The sequence below is a fragment of the Callithrix jacchus genome, chromosome 7 (assembly GCF_049354715.1).
Source record: "Callithrix jacchus isolate 240 chromosome 7, calJac240_pri, whole genome shotgun sequence".
Classification (NCBI taxonomy): Eukaryota; Metazoa; Chordata; class Mammalia; order Primates; family Cebidae; genus Callithrix; species Callithrix jacchus.
This window is the reverse complement of record NC_133508.1, coordinates 50,136,047-50,153,847: the sequence shown is the minus strand read 5'-3', so window position 1 is coordinate 50,153,847 and position 17,801 is coordinate 50,136,047. Positions and strand designations below refer to the sequence as shown.

General features: G+C 41.4%; 1 protein-coding gene across 12 annotated transcripts in view; it reads right to left on the bottom strand.

The window, feature by feature from the left end:
• The window catches only part of VPS13D (vacuolar protein sorting 13 homolog D), a 315,484-nt gene that overhangs the window by 270,560 nt on the left and 27,123 nt on the right, over window positions 1-17,801 (bottom strand). For all 12 annotated transcript variants that reach the window (XR_013519796.1, XR_013519795.1, XR_013519794.1 and 9 more), the window contains 9 exons: window positions 17,575-17,691; window positions 14,089-14,193; window positions 11,600-11,770; window positions 10,713-10,813; window positions 9,639-9,807; window positions 6,867-6,968; window positions 6,513-6,714; window positions 5,578-5,757; window positions 698-828 (listed from right to left, as the gene is read on the bottom strand). Coding sequence is in view for 9 of the 12 variants with exons in the window: in XM_035307776.3 (XP_035163667.3) it covers window positions 698-828; window positions 5,578-5,757; window positions 6,513-6,714; window positions 6,867-6,968; window positions 9,639-9,807; window positions 10,713-10,813; window positions 11,600-11,770; window positions 14,089-14,193; window positions 17,575-17,691 (1,278 nt within the window). In the remaining 3 variants the exon portion in view is untranslated. The remainder of the gene's footprint in view (window positions 1-697; window positions 829-5,577; window positions 5,758-6,512; window positions 6,715-6,866; window positions 6,969-9,638; window positions 9,808-10,712; window positions 10,814-11,599; window positions 11,771-14,088; window positions 14,194-17,574; window positions 17,692-17,801) is intronic.

The following is a 17,801-nucleotide window of genomic DNA, read 5'->3' as shown; positions in this document are numbered from 1 at the left end:
GAGTACTTGCAGAATTGTTTACTTTTCTGCCCTTTTCCCAATCTAGTGAGACCACATCTTTTCCTTTGTACTAACAATATGCTACTTTGTACTCAGCACATTTAATGAACAGTTGCTAAATGAAAATTAAACATGTCTAAGTTTTCAAACTTTAAGTCTGCCTTCCCACTCTCTCTACAACCTTCCCCCAACCAAAACAAAACTATGGACAGAGTAAGAGGTCAACTATTTAACCATTTGGACAGTATGTTGCCAATTTAAGATCAAAGACCTTATCGTTAATAATGTATATTATATGTTTAAAATGACATATATACAGAAAACTTGAGATGTGGCTGTTTTGAACCCTGGCAAGATGATATTTCATGTCAGTGACTAATGGTCAGAAGGCATGAAAGTGACTGTCAGATACAGAAGAAACCCAAACACTGACCTTGAAAATAGTGGTCTTATAGCATTTTCTTCCAAATCATAGCAAAATATACTATGGTGGCTATAATGCAGGAGTGCAAGAAGGCATAGCCATAAATCTCACGAACATTTTCCCTTTAACAAATATAAAAAAACTTATCTAATCCCAGCCCAACAGTCTCAAGATGATCAAGTGTCAGAATGAATCAGGTATCATTTGCCTCCTAAAATAGACAACAATTTACCAGCACCTTAGATACATTAACTACCCCATTGTTGTACATACTGGATTAGGGAAGACTAGAAGAGGAAACATAGTTCCTTCTGTAGCCAAGTCTCGAAGAAACAGTCCACCCAACCGGACTGAAAGCAAAGAGGAATTTCTTCGAGGAAGAGACTCTGCTAGAAGTTTTACATCTGTCAAAGACAAATAAAATAGTAGATTCAATGCTTATGAGAGCCTAATGTGTTTTTAAAAGTATTTCGATTTTACAGAGGATTATTAGAGATGATGAACTATTTTTCCTTGCAATTAAACAAACAAACCCTATCTATCTACAGGCACATCTTGGAGATACTGGCTCCAGACCACTGCAATAAAGCAAGGATCACAAAAAAGTGATTTGCACAAATTCCTTGGTTTCCCAGTGCATAGAAAAGGTATGTTTACACTATACAGTAGTCCACTGAGTGTGCAATAGCATTATGCCTAAAATACAATGTAGATCCCTTAATTTTAAAATATTTTATTGATAGGAAGTGCTAACAATCCTGTGAACCTTCAGCGAGGTGTAATCTTTTTGCAGATGGAAGGTCTTGCCTATATGGTGATGGCTGCTGACTGACCAGGATGTGGCTATGAAGTGTTGAGGTGACTGTGGTGATTTCTTAAAATAAGATGACAAAGTTTGCTCCATCAACTGACTATTCTTTCACAGAAGATTTCTCTGTAGCAGGTGATGCTGTTTGATAAAGCATGCATTTAACCACAGTAGAACTTCTTTCAAAATTACATCAATCCTCTCAAACCCTGCCATTACTAGCTAAGTTTATTTGGTATCCTAAAAACTTTGTTGGTGTTGTTTTTTCTTATTTTTTTGAGACAGAATCTCACTTTGTCACCCAGGCTGGAGTGCAGTTGTGCAATTACAGCTCACTGTAACTTCAAAGTCCTGAACTCAAGGGATCCTCCTACCTCAGAAGGAGCTAGGACTACAGGTGCATGCCACCACAACCAACTAATATTTTTTTATTTTCAGTAGAGACAGGGTCTTGCTATGTTGTGCAGCCTGGTCGTGAGCTCCTGGCCTGAAATGATCCTCCTGCCGTGGCCTCCCAAAGTGCTGGGATTACAGGCGTGAGCCCCACACCCAGCCCTTGGTTTTTATTTCAACAATGTTCACAGTATCTTCACCAGAAGTAGATTCCATCTCAAGAAACCACCTTCTTTGCTCATCCATAAGAAATAACTCTTCATCCATTCATGTTTGATCATGAGATTACAGCAATTTAGTCACATCTTCAGGTTCCACTTCTAATTCTAGTTCTCTGCCATTTACCCCACATTTGCAGTTACTTCCTGCACTTAAGTCTTGAACCCCTCAAAGTCATCCAAGAGGGTTGATTTCATCGAAACTCCTGTTAATGTTGATATTTTGACCTCCTTCCATGAATTACAAATGTTCTTCATGGCATCTAGAATGGTGAATCCTTTCCAGAAGCTTTTCTGTATACTTATACCCAGGTTCATCAGAGGAATCACTGTTTATGGCAGCTACAGCCTACAAAATGTATTTCTTAAATAATAAAAGTTGAGGCCAGGAGTGGTGACTCACACCTGCAATCCCAGCACTTTGGGAGGCTAAAGTGGGAGGATCATTTGAGGCCAGGACTTTGAGACCACACTGGCAAATGAAGTGAGATCTCATCTCTATTTAAATAATTCATTAAATTAAAGAAACAAACAAACTTGAAAGTTGAAATTACTCCTGGATCCACTGGCTGCAGAATAGATGCTGTGGTAGCAGGCATGAAAACAACACTGGTTTATTTACACTTCTCCAGCAGAGCTCTTGGGTAACTGGATGCATTATCCATGAACAGTAATATTTTGAAAGGAATCTTTTTTTCTGAGCAGTAGGTTTCAATAATGGCCTTTAAATATCCAGTAAACCATGCTGTAAACAGATGTGCTGTCATCATCCAAGCTTTGCTGCTCCACTGATAGACCATAAGCAGAAGAGACTGAGCATAATTCTTAAGGGCCCTAGGATTTTCAGAAAGGTAAATCATCAACTTCAAGTCACCAGCTGCACTGGCTCCTAACAAGAGAGTCAGTCTGTCCTCTGAAGCTCTGAAGCCAGGCATTGACTTCTCTTCTCTAGCTATGAAAGTCCTAGATGGCGTCTTCTTCCAACAGAAGGCTTTTTCATCTACAGTGAAATCTGTCATTTGGTATGGCAAGGATTGTAGCTGAATCTTCTAGATAACTTGCTGCAGCTTCCTCATCAGCACTTGCTGCTTCATCTTGCACTTTTATGTTCATGTTGTGGAGATGGGCTCTTTCCTTCAAACTCATGAACCAACCTCTGCTAGTTTCAAACTTTCCTTCTGCAGTTTCCTCACCTCTCTCAGCCTTTCCAGAACTGAAGAGAGGTAAGGCCTTGCTGTGCATTAGGCTTTGGCTTAAGGGAATGCTGTGGCTGCTTTGTTCTTCTATGCAGACCATTCAAACTTCCTCCATCACAGCAGTAAGGCTGTTTCACTTTCTGATCATTAGTGTGTTTGCTGGAGTAGCACCTTTATTAATAATTTCCTTCAAGAACTTTTCCTTTGCATTCACAAGTTGGCTGTTTGGCACAAGTGGCCTACCTTTAGGCCTATCTCAGCTTTTGACATGTCTTCCTCACTAAGATTAATCAAGTTTAACTTTCGATTTAAAGTGAGAGATGTGTGACTCTTCCTTTTGCCTGAACATTTAGAGGCTAATGTAGAGTTTTAGTCAAATTTCAATATTGTGTGTTTCAGGTAAAAGGGAGGCCCAAGGAGAGGAAATGGCCAGTCAGTGGAACAGCTGGAACATAAACAGTATTTACTAAGTTAGCCATCTTCTACGACCATGGTTCATGGCACTCCAAAACAAATACAATAATAACATTAAAAACCAGTGATTATATTATAGATCACCGTAACAGATAATAATAGAAAAGTTTAAAATATCGGGAAAATTACCAAAATAGAGAACACAGAGACATAAAGTGAGCACATGATTTTGGAAAAATGACACCTATAGACTTGCTCATTTTTAAATCTTCAATTTGTAAAAAATGCAGTATCTGTAAAGTGCAATAAAGTACAATAAAATGAAGTGTGCCTGTATGTATCTATCTATCTATCTAAACATACAAAGACTATTATTAGAAGTTTCCCAACAGAATGAATATTAAATAGAGCCTTTTCAATTCAGTTCAAGCAATCTGTTAATACTAAGTTTAGTTAATACTAAGTTTATGACAGCTCAATTTTCTATATAATGAAGTCAAACAAACTGGCCCTTTAAAAAAATAATTTGTCCTTCTTCAACTACTGAGGAATCTCAAATAAGCTGCTGTTTCATGGCCTGAAATAATATATGTGAGATGTCCAAACCAACAGCTGCATATTTATTTACACACCTTTAATTCAAAGTCACCAAAAGAAGGCAGATACTGTCCAGTGAATCTTCATTATTCTCAGATTCCATATTTGCACATTTGCTTATTCGCTAAAATTTGCAACCCCAAAATTAATCCTCATGGTACTTTGTCAGTCATTCAGACACTCACAGAGCAGAAAAAAATTCAAGCCACCTAAGGTGCACATTCCCACCTGAGTTCAAACAAGGCAACGCTCTGCCTCCTCGTTTCAGCTCTCACACTGTGAGCAAGCAAGCATCCTTCCCATGGTCTTCTATCTAGAGCCATGCTTTTCACGCTTCTGGGCTTTTTGTTTATAGTTTCACTGTTTAAAACAATCCCCTAGTGCTAAAGTGCTATCTAGTAGTCCTGAGTGCAAGAAGACTGCGATATGCATTACAAAAAAAAACTGGTATTAGAGAAACTTCCTCCAGGCCTGAGTCATAGTGCTGCAGGCCATGAGTTCAATATTAATAAATCAATAATACAATGCTCGTCAACTTAGGATGGAGTTATGATAAACCCACCATAAGCTGAAAATATAAGTCAGCTGGGCGCAGTGGCTCATGCCTATAATCCCAGTAATTCGGGAAGCCGAGGCAGGCAGACTGCTTGAGGTCAGGAGTTCAAGATCAGCCTGGTCAACATGGGCAAACCTTGTTTCTACTAAAAACACAAAAATTAGCCAGGCATGGTGGTGGGCATCTGTAGTCCCAGCTACTCAGGAGGCTGAGGCAGGAGAATCACTTGAACCCAAGAGGAAGAGGGTGTAGTGAGCTGAGATCATGCCACTGCACAGCTCACGTCACTGCACTCCAGCCTAGGTGACAAAACAAGACTTTGTCTCAAAAAAGAAGAAAAAAAGAAAATATCCTAAGTCAAAAATGCATTTCATACACCTAACCTACTGGACATCATAGCTTGGCCTAGCCCACCTTAAAAGTGCTCAGAATGCTTACATTAGCCTACAGGTAAGCAAAATCATCTGGCATGACAGTCCCTATATACTATCAGCTGCTTGCCTCATGATCACAATGGCTGACAGGGAGCTGTGGTTCACTGTTGCTGCCCAGCATCTTCAGAGAATATCATACTACCTATCTCTAGCCTAGGAAAAGACCAAAATTGAAAATCCAAACTATGGCTTCTATTGAATGCGTAGAACTTTCATGCCATTTGTAAAGTCAAAAAATCCTAAGACAAACTATCCTAAGTAGAGGACTGTCTGTACATCTATATTAAATAAGATGTCTTTAAATACAGAAACACATTTTAAAAGTAAGATGATGTATTGATCAGTTGATGAATGTTATGGCCAGAGGGTCACATGAACCTAACCCAGTACTTCCCCGAAAAGCAATAGTTCCACATTAGCTGACGGAGTTTTTGCACTGACTTTCTAGACTATCACTACAGCAAATAATGAGAACCAACTGGACATGGGCCCACAGAGAGACAAACAGCAGCAGGTAGTTTTTTGGGGGCAGTGTACCTGAAAACTCGAGCTGCATGAAAGCGCTTTCATTCATTTGAGGAGTTCCCTGTTCCTTGTGTAACAGAGTCACTGTACCCCGCTGCAACTGCAAATTCAGTTTGGCAAAGACATGATCTCGCTTTGTGTATGTGTTCATACACGAGGCATCAGCAGTGGGGTCAAAAAACTCCTCAGTTCCTAAATAGTAAGGGAGAAAAGACTGTCAGAAAAAATATGGAAGAATAAAAAAGCACCAGCAAGCAGAATGATCACAGTTACGATAATGTGATTTAACTAGTTTCCCTTTCTTAAGGAAGAAGTCCAAAGTCATGGGTGACTATTTTATAATTTCCTAAGGTAAAATGACCCTATTTGTTTTATAAAGGATCTTATCAACTTATATCAAACCAGAAGGATAAGGTTCATGATGAAGAATGGTATAAACAGCGCTGCCTGGTGTGGTGAAATGGTTCACATCTACGATGTCTAGTGCAGTGGCCACTATCCACGCGTGGCTACTGAGCACTCGGGAGTACATGTGGCTAATGTGGCTAGTGCAATTAAAAGAGCAAATTTTTACTTTTATTTAATTTTAATTAAATTCTATTAGCCATTTGTGCCTATGGCTAGATATTAGACACTGCACTGCAGGTTTAAGAGTGGCTCGGGACTGGTATTCAAACTTCTGAGTTTAACATTTTTGAACCTGTTCAAATTTAGTTCTTTTACAATCTCTGCCTTTCAGCTCTATCTGAAACTACATTAATATGTACATTTAGTATCAAGAGTTACAAATGGAGTATCTCCCAAAATACTTCTTCTCTCAGCCTCTATAAACATGAAACAAACTGTTTTCCAAGTATCTACTTTAGTTAAACTTGAAAAGTACCACAAGTTCTTGCACAAATAAGACCAATTTACATGTAGCAAGTGAAGGCCAGCTCCCACCATACCCAGGATCTCCTCGGGAATCCACTGCTCCTGTTGCTCTGCTGACAGTCCCTCGACCACCTTCCCTTCTGGGGTTTGCTGCCCGTACCAGCCACCCCATCCAGGAAACCAGGACTGAAGATAATGCAGCATCCCACTGCCTCCACCAGGTTCTGGGTCTCCCAGAGAGGCTCCCGGAGAATCAAGCTGAGGCTCCCGCAGACTCTGTGTCAATTACAAAGGAGCAAAGATGAGTACTCAAAGATAAAAGTAAGCTGTGATATGCCGCTGGTTCCCCACTGGAGCATGAGCCATCAAAGCTGCAGCACTCAGGCTGTGCTGGGTCTGAACAAGTCCTGTTGTAGAGGATTTCTTACCTCTGCTAGTTCTTCTTGTTTATGAAATCGATCATGAACCAGTTCACGCAAAATCTTCAATTCCTCAAAGCTCTGTTCCTCTTCAATCCGACACATTTCCTCCTGTTTGGGTGAAAATAGAAGCAAACAAAAACAAGACGTTGTAGATCCAGACACTGGACACCCTCACTAGCCACTGAAAGTGTAGCACATGGTTCCCTGCATCTTTTTTTTTTTTTTTTTTTTTTTTTGGAGACAGTCTCACTTTGTCACCCAGGTTGGAGTGCGGTGCCATGATCTCAGCTCACTGCAACCTCCACCTCCCTGGGTTCAAGCAATTCTCCTGCCTCAGCCTCCTGAGTAGGTGGGACTACAGGTGTACGCCACTATGCCCAGCTAATTTATTTAGTATTTTAGTAGAGACAGGGTTTCACCATGTTGCCCAGGCTGGTCTTGAATTCCTGAGCTCAGGTGATCCTCCCGCCTAGGCCGCCCAAAGTGCTGGGATTACAGACATGAGTCACTGCAGCCAGCTCAAAGTCCCCTGCATTTCCACTGAAGGCCAAGAAACAAGATAAATAATTCCAGGAGGCTGAGACAGGAGAACTGCCTGAACCCAGGAGGCGGAGGTTGCGGTGAGCCGAGATCGCGCCATTGCACTCCAGCCTGGGTAACAAGAGCGAAACTTCGTCTCAAAAAATAATAATAATAATAATAATAATAATAATAATTCCCTGATTGCTGTTTCCGGTTTGGGTCGCTTTTCCATATAATCCAATAGATGTTTTTTAGTCTCAACAACATCACTAACAATTCTCCAGAAATTGAGCTCTATGAAAGAAGGGGGGAAAAAAATCACTAACAACTTGCATGAAATTTGAGACGAATGGTAAATGGAGAGGGAGCAAGGAACAGCATCACTCAGTTTTTAGTCACTAAAGCATATGGACTGTTGCAGCACCCATACTTTGCACAGCACTGACCCTGTTTACAAAGGGCTTCCACATGCATTAGCTCAGATGACAGGTAGGCAGCCTAGTTATTGCTCTTCCTGAAACCTAGGACCAAGTTTCCACAGAAAGTGTGCAGGCCCCAGCTCTCTTACACTTCATGTAGGAAATTAGCAAGAACACGGTCATTTTCACTTGTTTCACCTTATTAGGAAAGAACCATGATATTCAGCTACATTTTTAAAAAGCAGAACTAGCTGTCCTGAACTGCTTCTAACACCCTAACATTAATTTTAAAAAGGAGATTTTACATGTTTACTTGCTCATCTCAGCTGTAAATGAGATTTTTCTCTCCCTCTATGTCTTTGCCTGTGTCTTTAAGAAAATCATCCAAGGGCTGGGCCCAGAAGCTCAGGTCTTTAATCCCAGCACTTCGGGGGGCCAAACAGGCAAATCGCTTGAGCCCAAGAGTTCCAGATCAGCCTGGGCAATACAGCAAAACCCTGTCTCTATAAAAGACACAAAAATTAGCCAGGCATGGTGACACACAGCTACTCAGGAGGCTGAGGTGGGAAGAACCCTTGAGCCAAAGAGGTAGAGGTTGCAGTGAGCCAAGATTGCAACACTGCACTCCAGCCTGGACCACAGAGGGAGATCCTGTCTCAAGAAAAAAAAAAAGTAGGCTGGGGTGATGGAGGTTGCGGCAGGCAGATTTCTTGAGCTCAAACCCCACCTCCCTAAAAAATACGAAAATGTCCAGTTGTGCTGATGCGGGCCTGTAGTCCCAGCTACTTGGAAGGTTGTGGCAGGAGAATAGACTGAGCCCGGTGGCGGGGGAGGGGGGAGGAGGGCGGAGGTTGCAGTAAGCAAGATAACGCAACTGAACAATATTGCCTAGGCAATAGAGCCAGACCTTGTCTCAAAAAAAAAAAAAAAAGAAAAAGAAAATCATCCAAAATGTCTAGTTTATTTTATCCTTCTTATAAGGTTCCTGTGTCAGTAACCATAACCCTAACAGTGATGATAAAAGCGTTACCAAAGTGAGTGGGTCACGGCCTCAGAGTGCCAGCAGGAGAAGTACGAACAACTAGGAGTCAACATTGCCATCAGTGACCACACAGCGGGTGCTGAAAGGAGAAGTAATATTCCTTTGTGCTTGGAAGAGTCTACTAAACAAATGGTTAGTCAAGGGGCAGTACCTGAGCCAAAATCTTAGAAACAGTCTAAGTTGCTACTGCAAAATCTGATGCTCACAAAACTGAAACAAAACAAGAGGCAAAGCAATCCCCGATACCTTTCCCTAAGAGAGCACGTAGAGAAGGGGTGGGGTCCCAGGACTCCGGGAGGGGGCATTCTAAGGGCCTTTAGCCCTACTAACTAAAACATGAGCTTGCCTTCAGCACCCTTTTCTGCCTAGCCTCTACCACCAAAACATACAAGGTCAATCGAGTTGACTGGGATTACAGAAAACGTAGGCCAAAGTTCACAGAGATTACAGTCTTTGAAGTAAAGGAATTAGGACTGAGATCAGGCTTTGAAGAGAGGTGGGTAACTGCATGAGACAGTCTCTCGAGCTGGGGGCAGGGGTGTGGGCACAAAGGCATAGCAGGATCACGGAGATCTTTTCTTCTTCCTATCCCCTGGTCTGGCTCTCCTCGGGCAAGAGAGGGTGGAGGATGCTCCTGGCTTAGTTCTCACTCTAGTAAGACCAACTCTATCCTGTAAAATTTAACCCCTTTGGCATGGGACTTTATATCTTCACAGATTCCATTTTCTTTAGTCTTTGAGAGAGCATTCTTATCTTCTGAATAAGACAAGAATCACAAGACCACAGTCCACTTACCTTGTCATCTGTGGACAGCAGGCCTCCTTTTAACTTGTTGAAATATTTGTCAGTGTAAGATACAGCATCACGAGCGCGGTGCAACATAAAGTCCCAGGTGCAACGTTTCCTCTGCTCTCTGATCTCATACAAGTTAGCATTCAAAGCAAAATACCACCATTCCCGGCAGCTGAAATAGTCCATAATAATGTTATCACATCTTACAACAAAAGCAACGAAAAGGCTACCAGTCCAGGACAATCCATAAAACCACTCCTCTCCTGAGACATATTTTCTCTTGTCAGCCATCAGTTTATATCCTAAGCTCATCTTAATATTAAACTAAACCCAGGAGGTGGAGAAGGTAAATCTGCCAAAGAACATCAAGTAATAGATCCCCCATTTATATAGCAATAACACAGTTCTCAATCAGTTTGAATTACATTGTATTCAAATTGTATATTGTATATATACAATAACATAGTTATCAATCAGTTTGAATTACAATATCCATCCTGTCCACTGACAGAACGTCAAATCCTGACTGTGAAGTAAATACCATCTTAAGACAATTATCAAGGATTTGACTACTAAAGACTTTTAATTGAATACTTCTAACTCAAGACACGGAAATACATTGGATCTTTAAAAAGTTTTATTATAGCAAAGTGGTCAAGTTTATCACTACAACATGAAAGTAAGATTCAGTTTTGCTACGGAGGCTGCAAAGAGTACTATGTAAATGTTGACCAAACAACCCGGGAGAAAAAACACAGGGAAGTGGTTCAAAGAATATTTAAAGTATTTATACTACACACCACATCCCACCAGAGCAACATCAGTCTACTTGCTAAACGAGACTGAGAGGATCTTCTGAATTTCACCACACTCGAAGAGTAAACTGATACCACCAAATAATATACAAAAAGAATATCACTGATCATAAACAACAGGAATGACATTCCAAGGATGGGAAAAATCAATTGTACTTTTATCTCCAAACATGGGTAAAGGACAGTGAGGCATATTTCTGATCTATGTGCAAAATAACAACACACTCTAAAACGTATTTCATGACCACTGAGAAGTCCTTACTTCTTAGATATCGCCACTCTGGGTTTCCACCTTCGGAACTTCACCTGCCTCTCCTTTCGCTCCAGCTCCTTGAGGAATTCCATGATTTGCCGGTATTGCAGCTTTTATTAGAGGTTAAGAGATACTAGGTCAGAATAGGTTTGTTTCTTTTCTTTTCTTTTTTTTGAGACGGAATTTCACTCTTGATGCCCAGGCTGGAGTGCAATGGCACAATCTCGGCTCACCGCAACTTCCGCCTCCTGGGTTCAAGCAATCTTCCTGCCTCAGCCTCCTGAGTAGCTGGGACTATAGGCATGCACCACCATGCCCAGCTAATTTTTGTATTTTTAGTAGAGACGGGGTTTCACCATGTTGGTCAGGTTTGTCTCGAACTCCTGACCTCGTGATCCGCCCGCCTTGGCCTACCAAAGTGCTGGGATTACAGGCATGAGCCACCGCGCCCAGCCATGTCTGCTTCTTTTACTCATATCTATATCTAACAAGAACAATTCATATTAGTCGATCCACTGAACTGAAAGCCAGTGCAAACTGAAAAACCAAAATATCGGCATCAAGTGGCATGTTTCTCTGAACACTGACAGTTAAGCCTATACATTACCATATCTCTTATGTTCTTTGTTCAGCTCTTAAAAGCATCAAAACAAAACTAGTCTTATTTCCAATCCTTACCTCCAAATAAAAAATAATAATAATTTAAAAAAAAACTAGTCTGTCAACCCAATTTAACTATGTAACCGACAGTGAGTTTTATACCTAACGCAACTTGGTCTGGAGGGAAATGGTCTCACCTGGACTTTCTTTTCTGCTGACCATATATTAATATCAAGACTTTCACCACAGTCACTAGTCTGACAGTGAGTAGAAGCCACTGAGAAGAAAGGGCATACCTGAGAGAGTTTCAAGGGAATGGTCTCCAGCTGAATATCACAATCAATACGGGGACTGTGCCGAGACCGCAGGGGCTTCTTGGAGCAGTTTCTCTTCAAAAGAGCAGATGCAAAAACAGGCTCCAGGACGTAGTGATGGCTGCGACTCTCCATGCTTTTGGCCATGGCCTCCTGTGTGTTACAAGAACACCTGCACTGCTCACAATGGCTTTCCTTCTGGTAATCACTCTTTTATAATGTTGGGATTACATGACAAACGGTGGGGCTCAGCCATAGGCTCTGTCACGGCAGCAAATATTTTCATCTGTTTTGACTTTATTCAGTTTTATTCTTTTTATATGGAGACAGGATCTCACTAGATTGCCCTGTCTGGTCTTGAACCCCTAGGCTCAAGTGATACTCCTGCCTCAGCGTCCTAAAGTGCTGAGATTAGAGGCATGAGTCACGGTGTCTGGCAAATGTTTTTAGGATCAATTACAAGTTGATTTGTTATCTAATCAACAGTGTATTACATCAGAATCCAAAAACAGTATAAAACTGGGTTATAAAGCTCTCTAATATTTTTAATTTTTTGTTTATATTTCTTAATAGGTAATACAGTCACATGTTAAAATTTGAAAGGCAAAAAAAAGGTGAAATATCTCCTTCCTGGTCTCATCCCCCAGCCACCCACTTACCTCCTCAGAGGCAACTAAAGACACCAGCTTCTTACGTCTCCCGCCCAAGCCATATGTACATATGCAGATAAATCTATAATATTCTTTTCTTTTATTTTTTTTAAGATGGGGTTTTACCATGATGGCCAGGCTGGTCTTGAACTCCTGACCTCAGGTGATCCACCCACCTTGGCCTCACAAAGTGCTAGGATTACAGGCGTGAGCCACCACGCCTGGCCCTAATTTTCTATTTTCTTACACAAATGCTGTATATGCTGTTTTTACCTTAGTTTCACTTTATACTATACCTTAGAGACTATTACATACTCATCATAAGAGTCTTTACCTTTATTATTTATAACTGCATATTGTTTTACTGTATGAATACAGTGTTTACGTAACTGAATAAAAACAAAAACCGGCCAGGTGCAGTAGCTCACACCTGTAATCCCAGCACTTTGGCAGGCCAAGGCAGGTGGATCACCTGAGGTCAGACGTTTGAGACCAGCCTGGTCAACATGGTGAAACCCTGTCTCTACTAAAAATACAAAAATTAACTTGGCATGACTACATGCACCTGTAATCCCAGCTACTCAGGAGGCTGAGGCAGAAGAATTGCTTGAACCCAGGAGGCAGAGGTTGCAGTGAGCCTAGATGGTGCCAATGCACTCCAGCCTGGGCGAGAGAGCAAGATGCCATCTCAAAAAAAAAAGAAGAAGAAGAAAATTTAAAAAACATCATGTACAACAGTATGGAAGTGAAAGATAACCCAGAGTCGAGGAAACAAATGAGTTATTGTCCCCCATTTCTCCTAAACCACCTATAATTATTTACAGAAGGATTAAACTGGCTGGGCATGATGGCTCACACCTGTAATCCCAGCTCTTTGGGAGGCCAACACAGGCGGATCACTTGAGGTCAGGAGTTCGAGACCAGACTGACCTGGCCAACATGGTGAAACCCCATCTCTACTAAAAATACAAACATTAGCTGGGCATGGTGGCAGGCACCTATAACCCCAGCTATTGCTTGCATCTAGGAGGCAGAGACACTGCAGTGAGCCAAGATCGCACCACTGCACTCCAGGCTGGGTGACAGGGCGAGACTCCATCTCAAAAAAATATAATAATAATTAAACTGAGATTTTTTTTTTAATCCTTCACAAACAATAATACTTTATAGCTAATGATTTATGACTTTTTAAATATCGCTTAAGGTTTTGCCACCAAAGGTGAAGTTTAAACATAAATGCAATAAGAAAGCTCCTCTTTAAGAATCAGTCCTGGTACTTTGCTCATTTAAAATCTGGATGCCTAGGCCAGGTGTGGGGGCTCACGCCTATAATCCCAGCACTTTGGGAGGCCAAAGAGGGAGGACTGCTTGAGCACAAGAGTTTGAGACCAGCCTGGACAACAAAGTGAGACTTCATCTCTACAAAAATAAATAAATAAATAAATAAATAAGTGATGGAAAAAAAATCTAGATGCATAACTATCTTACATACACATGTAAAAAGTGGAATATGATGCAGTAGTCAGAGCAATGAATTGAAAGTACAAACAGCAACATCTTAAAACATAGCCTTAACTGAGTAACATAAACCGAAGAAACCTATAGTCTAGTATTAATTTAACACAGAAAGCACTCCATATTGTTCAAAGTCACATACATAACAAGTGCCTCAAGCAAACACCCTTGGGAGTGAATGCCTTTAGAGGAAGAGTGGGTGGGAATGGGAATCAGAGATGCAGGAGCCAAAAGCCTCAATGGCAGTGACCCTACACCACTTTCTTTCCATGGTGTCTTGCAACAAGCCCCCTGCCGGAATCATACCTGTAACTCCACCTGAGGCAAATCTCCCAGTAAAGTGCAATCAACATCCCAATAGATGCTAAATTCAGCTACGTCTAACTGCTTTTTCCGCATTAGTTTCTGTACCTAAAGTAAGAAAGACAAAGAAGAAAATAGGATGATTGTCTTTATTCGTGAATGTCTTTCATTCAGCAAACCATTTGTAAAGAATCCTGTGTCAGGTACTTTGGGAGGTGCCGGGAATATATAACGCAATTAAAACATGGTTCTGCTCTTACAAAATCTAGCTAACTGGGGATACAAACATGCAAATACATAATTTTAATGACAGAGAGGGAAGCAGAAGAAGAATCTATACAATGCTACAAGCAAACAAGAAAATGTCACTGGGCAGATGAATGTCAAAAGATGTGTAAGTTTCAGGCAAATGGTGGGGGAGGAGGAAAGGGCTGGGTCAACTATACAATACTCCCTTGGTATCCACAGGGGGTTGGTTCCAGGAACTCCACAAAAATACAAAAATCTGCAAATGCTCAAGTCTCTTACATAAAATGGCAAAGTATTTGCATATAACTTACCCATATATCCTCCCTGCATACTTTAAAATCATCTTTAGATTACTTGTAATACCTAATACAATGTAAAGCTATGTAAATCGTTGTTATACTGAATTTTCTTTTTTGAGATAAAGTTTCACTCTTGTTGCCCAGGCTGGAGTGTAATGGTGTGATGTCAGCTCACTGCAACCACCGCCACCCGGGTTCAAGCGATTCTCCTGCCTCAGCCTCCCGAGTAGCTGGGATTACAGGCATGCGACACCACACCTGGCTAATTTTTGTATTTTTAGTAGAGACGGGGTTTCTCCATGTTGATCAGGCTAGTCTCAAACTGACCTCAGGTGATCCACCCACCTCAGCCTTCGGAAGTGCTGGGATTACAGGCGTGAGCCACCGCACTCAGCCCTGAAAATTTTTTATTTGTATAATTTTTTGTTGTTGTCTTTGCAGATGTATTCAAATTACATTAGTGGACGCCCTAATCTAATGAGTATTGTCCTTACAAGAAGGAAAAAGACACGAGGAGAAGGCCATGTGAAGATGGAGGCAGAGGCTACGTGAAGCACCTGCCAGCGGAGGAACCTCAATGACTGCCAGCAGCCACTAGACAAGCAGAGACACCTGGAACAGTTTCTCCCTCAGAGCCTCCAGGAGGGACTGATCCTGCCACAACCCCATGACTTCAGACCTCTCATCCAGAGAATAAATGTACGTTGTTTTAAGCCATCTGGTTTATGGCAATGTGTTAGGGCTGCCCTAGTTATCAAATTCATTAGGAAAGGAAGCGTATGCCATGCTAAGGTGTTTGGATTTCAGGCCTTAAGTGATGGGGAGCTGCTGAACGTTCTGATGCAGGCAGATACCATGATCAGGAATGTGTTTCAGAAAAAGAGGTCTGGTGACAGTGTAAAGTAGGGCTTTCCCTTCAGAGTGCCAGAAAAAATGAGTTATGAGTGTCTCAAGTATGAGCAAGTATATGGGATCAAGTTACATTTTAGAAACATTTGGTTACTCTGAGCTAGCCAATTCCAGCCCCAAGCAGTCATAGCCATTTGCCCCAGTGTACTGTACAAATACTATCTTTTTACTATGTGTGTCCTGACAATGAAAAGACTGGGAAGCATTGGTATAGGACAAACAGAAAGATCCTGGAGATCACAGAACAGGATATTCATTAGCCCAGGTAAAATCTCACAGCATCCTGCAGGGTGACAGTTATATGAGGATGGACAAGAGGAGCTACCTTTGTGAAGAACTGGATATGGACATTGAAGCATAAGAAGTGAAGGGAAAAGCACACACAGCTTCTAGAGATCAGTGTGGCAGGTAGGAGCACACGCTGAGGAGCAGGGATGGCACACTCTTCTGTAAAGAGCCAGAGTCAACAGCTTAGGCTCTGCAGGCCACGCAGTCTTCACTGCAACTATAGTACTCCATCTTGGACAACGCTAATTAGCATGGCTTGGATAGAATAAACCTTCCTTACAAAAACAGGTGGGAAGCCAGATTTGGCCAGAGGCCATAGTTTGCCAAGCCCTAATTTAGAGCTGGTCCACCTGGGTTCAACTTTTCACTTCCCCTCTTGTGCCATAGTGTTCTCAGTAGGGTTATTAGGATAACAGCAGTGGGGAAAATCAAGGAGAATTAAAGCAGTTAAATCATATAAAGTGCTAAGAACAGTGCCTGGCACATAAAAGGGCTCAAAACTGTTAGTTATCATTGGTTTTTACATTCAATAACATGTCAGAGAATAAAGAAAAATACAAATACTTTGGGGGCAAAATGGACAGATGAAATACATGAGATCAGTCTAGTGGCATAACATAAAATATATTTGGACTTTGTCCCTGGTTCCTGGCACAGAGTTCCTAAAACGAAGTTCCTGACAGGAGTGTCACTGTTGTTCATAAAAAGCCTCATTATCACACCTCAGTATATGCTAATTAAGTGACTTTCGACTGGGTCCCTAGACAGCCTCACGATGGAGCTGGTCACAGAAAGATCAAGTAATTAGAGGGTTGGGCCTTTCAGTGCCACTTGCTGACCTCTGGGTGGTGGGGCTGGAGATTGAGCTGCATAAAAACTTTGAACCATGAGATGTGCTGAGCTTCCAGGGTGCTGAACACTGGAGGGGGCGTGCCCCTCTTCATCTAGATATTCACCTGTATCCTTCACAACATCCTTTATCATAAACAGAAAGTGTAAATGAAGTGTTTCCCTGAGTTCTGTGAGCCATCCTAACAAATTACCAAACCTGAGGAGGGGGACTGTGGGAACTGCAACTTCTAGTCAGAAGCACAGGTCACAACCTTGGCCTTGCAACTGACATCTGAAGTCGGGGACAGTCCTGTGGGACAAGATCTTACGTGGCGGGGTCTGCAGTAACCCATTAGTGTCAGAATTGAGTTAAACTACAAGACACTGAGTTGATATGTGATGGAGAATTGCTTGGTGTGTGGGGGAAAACCCTCACATATCTGGTTATCAAAAATGTTTTGTGTAGAGTGTAAAGAAACAGAGTGTGTTTTGAGACAAGTAGTAGTTTTAAGAAAACCACAAATATGAAAGTCAAAGGGTAGAGAATGAAGTTCAAGATGTGGAAGCCATCATCAAATATTCCCAGGTGGTAGCTACTACTATGAAACAGAGTGAGTTTACCCAGAGAGTGTACATAACATGAGAAGAAAATCAAGGATAAAATCCCTTCTGCCCTCAGTTTCTTAGTGTATAAAATGAAAATAATATATATTACCAAAGATCAGATAAATTACCGGTTTCCCTATTTCACAAACTTGATTTGTTGCAAACACACAAGAGACACCCATGTGTACCACAGAAGGCAATAGAAAAGAATGCAATTCATTTACATAACACAAAATGTCAAAAGGCAGAGCCCTGAATTCCTAAAGCATGGATTTCTTCCTGCTTTGTAGTCACATTTCATACTCACAGGCTCATTCACAGCATTTTGCATGGACACATTCTTAATGCAGATGCCAAATGCAAAAGGATGGGATGGATTGGTGATACCATCTTCAAAGCGTAAATGGACATCTTGAATTTTTAACTGCAAAGAGAAAAAAGAAAAAGCAACTGATGTACCTGCAGAACGGTGTTGCAAAGAAAAGAAAAAGCATTTTGATAACTGCTGTAGGGTAAAATACTATAGGTAGGGGT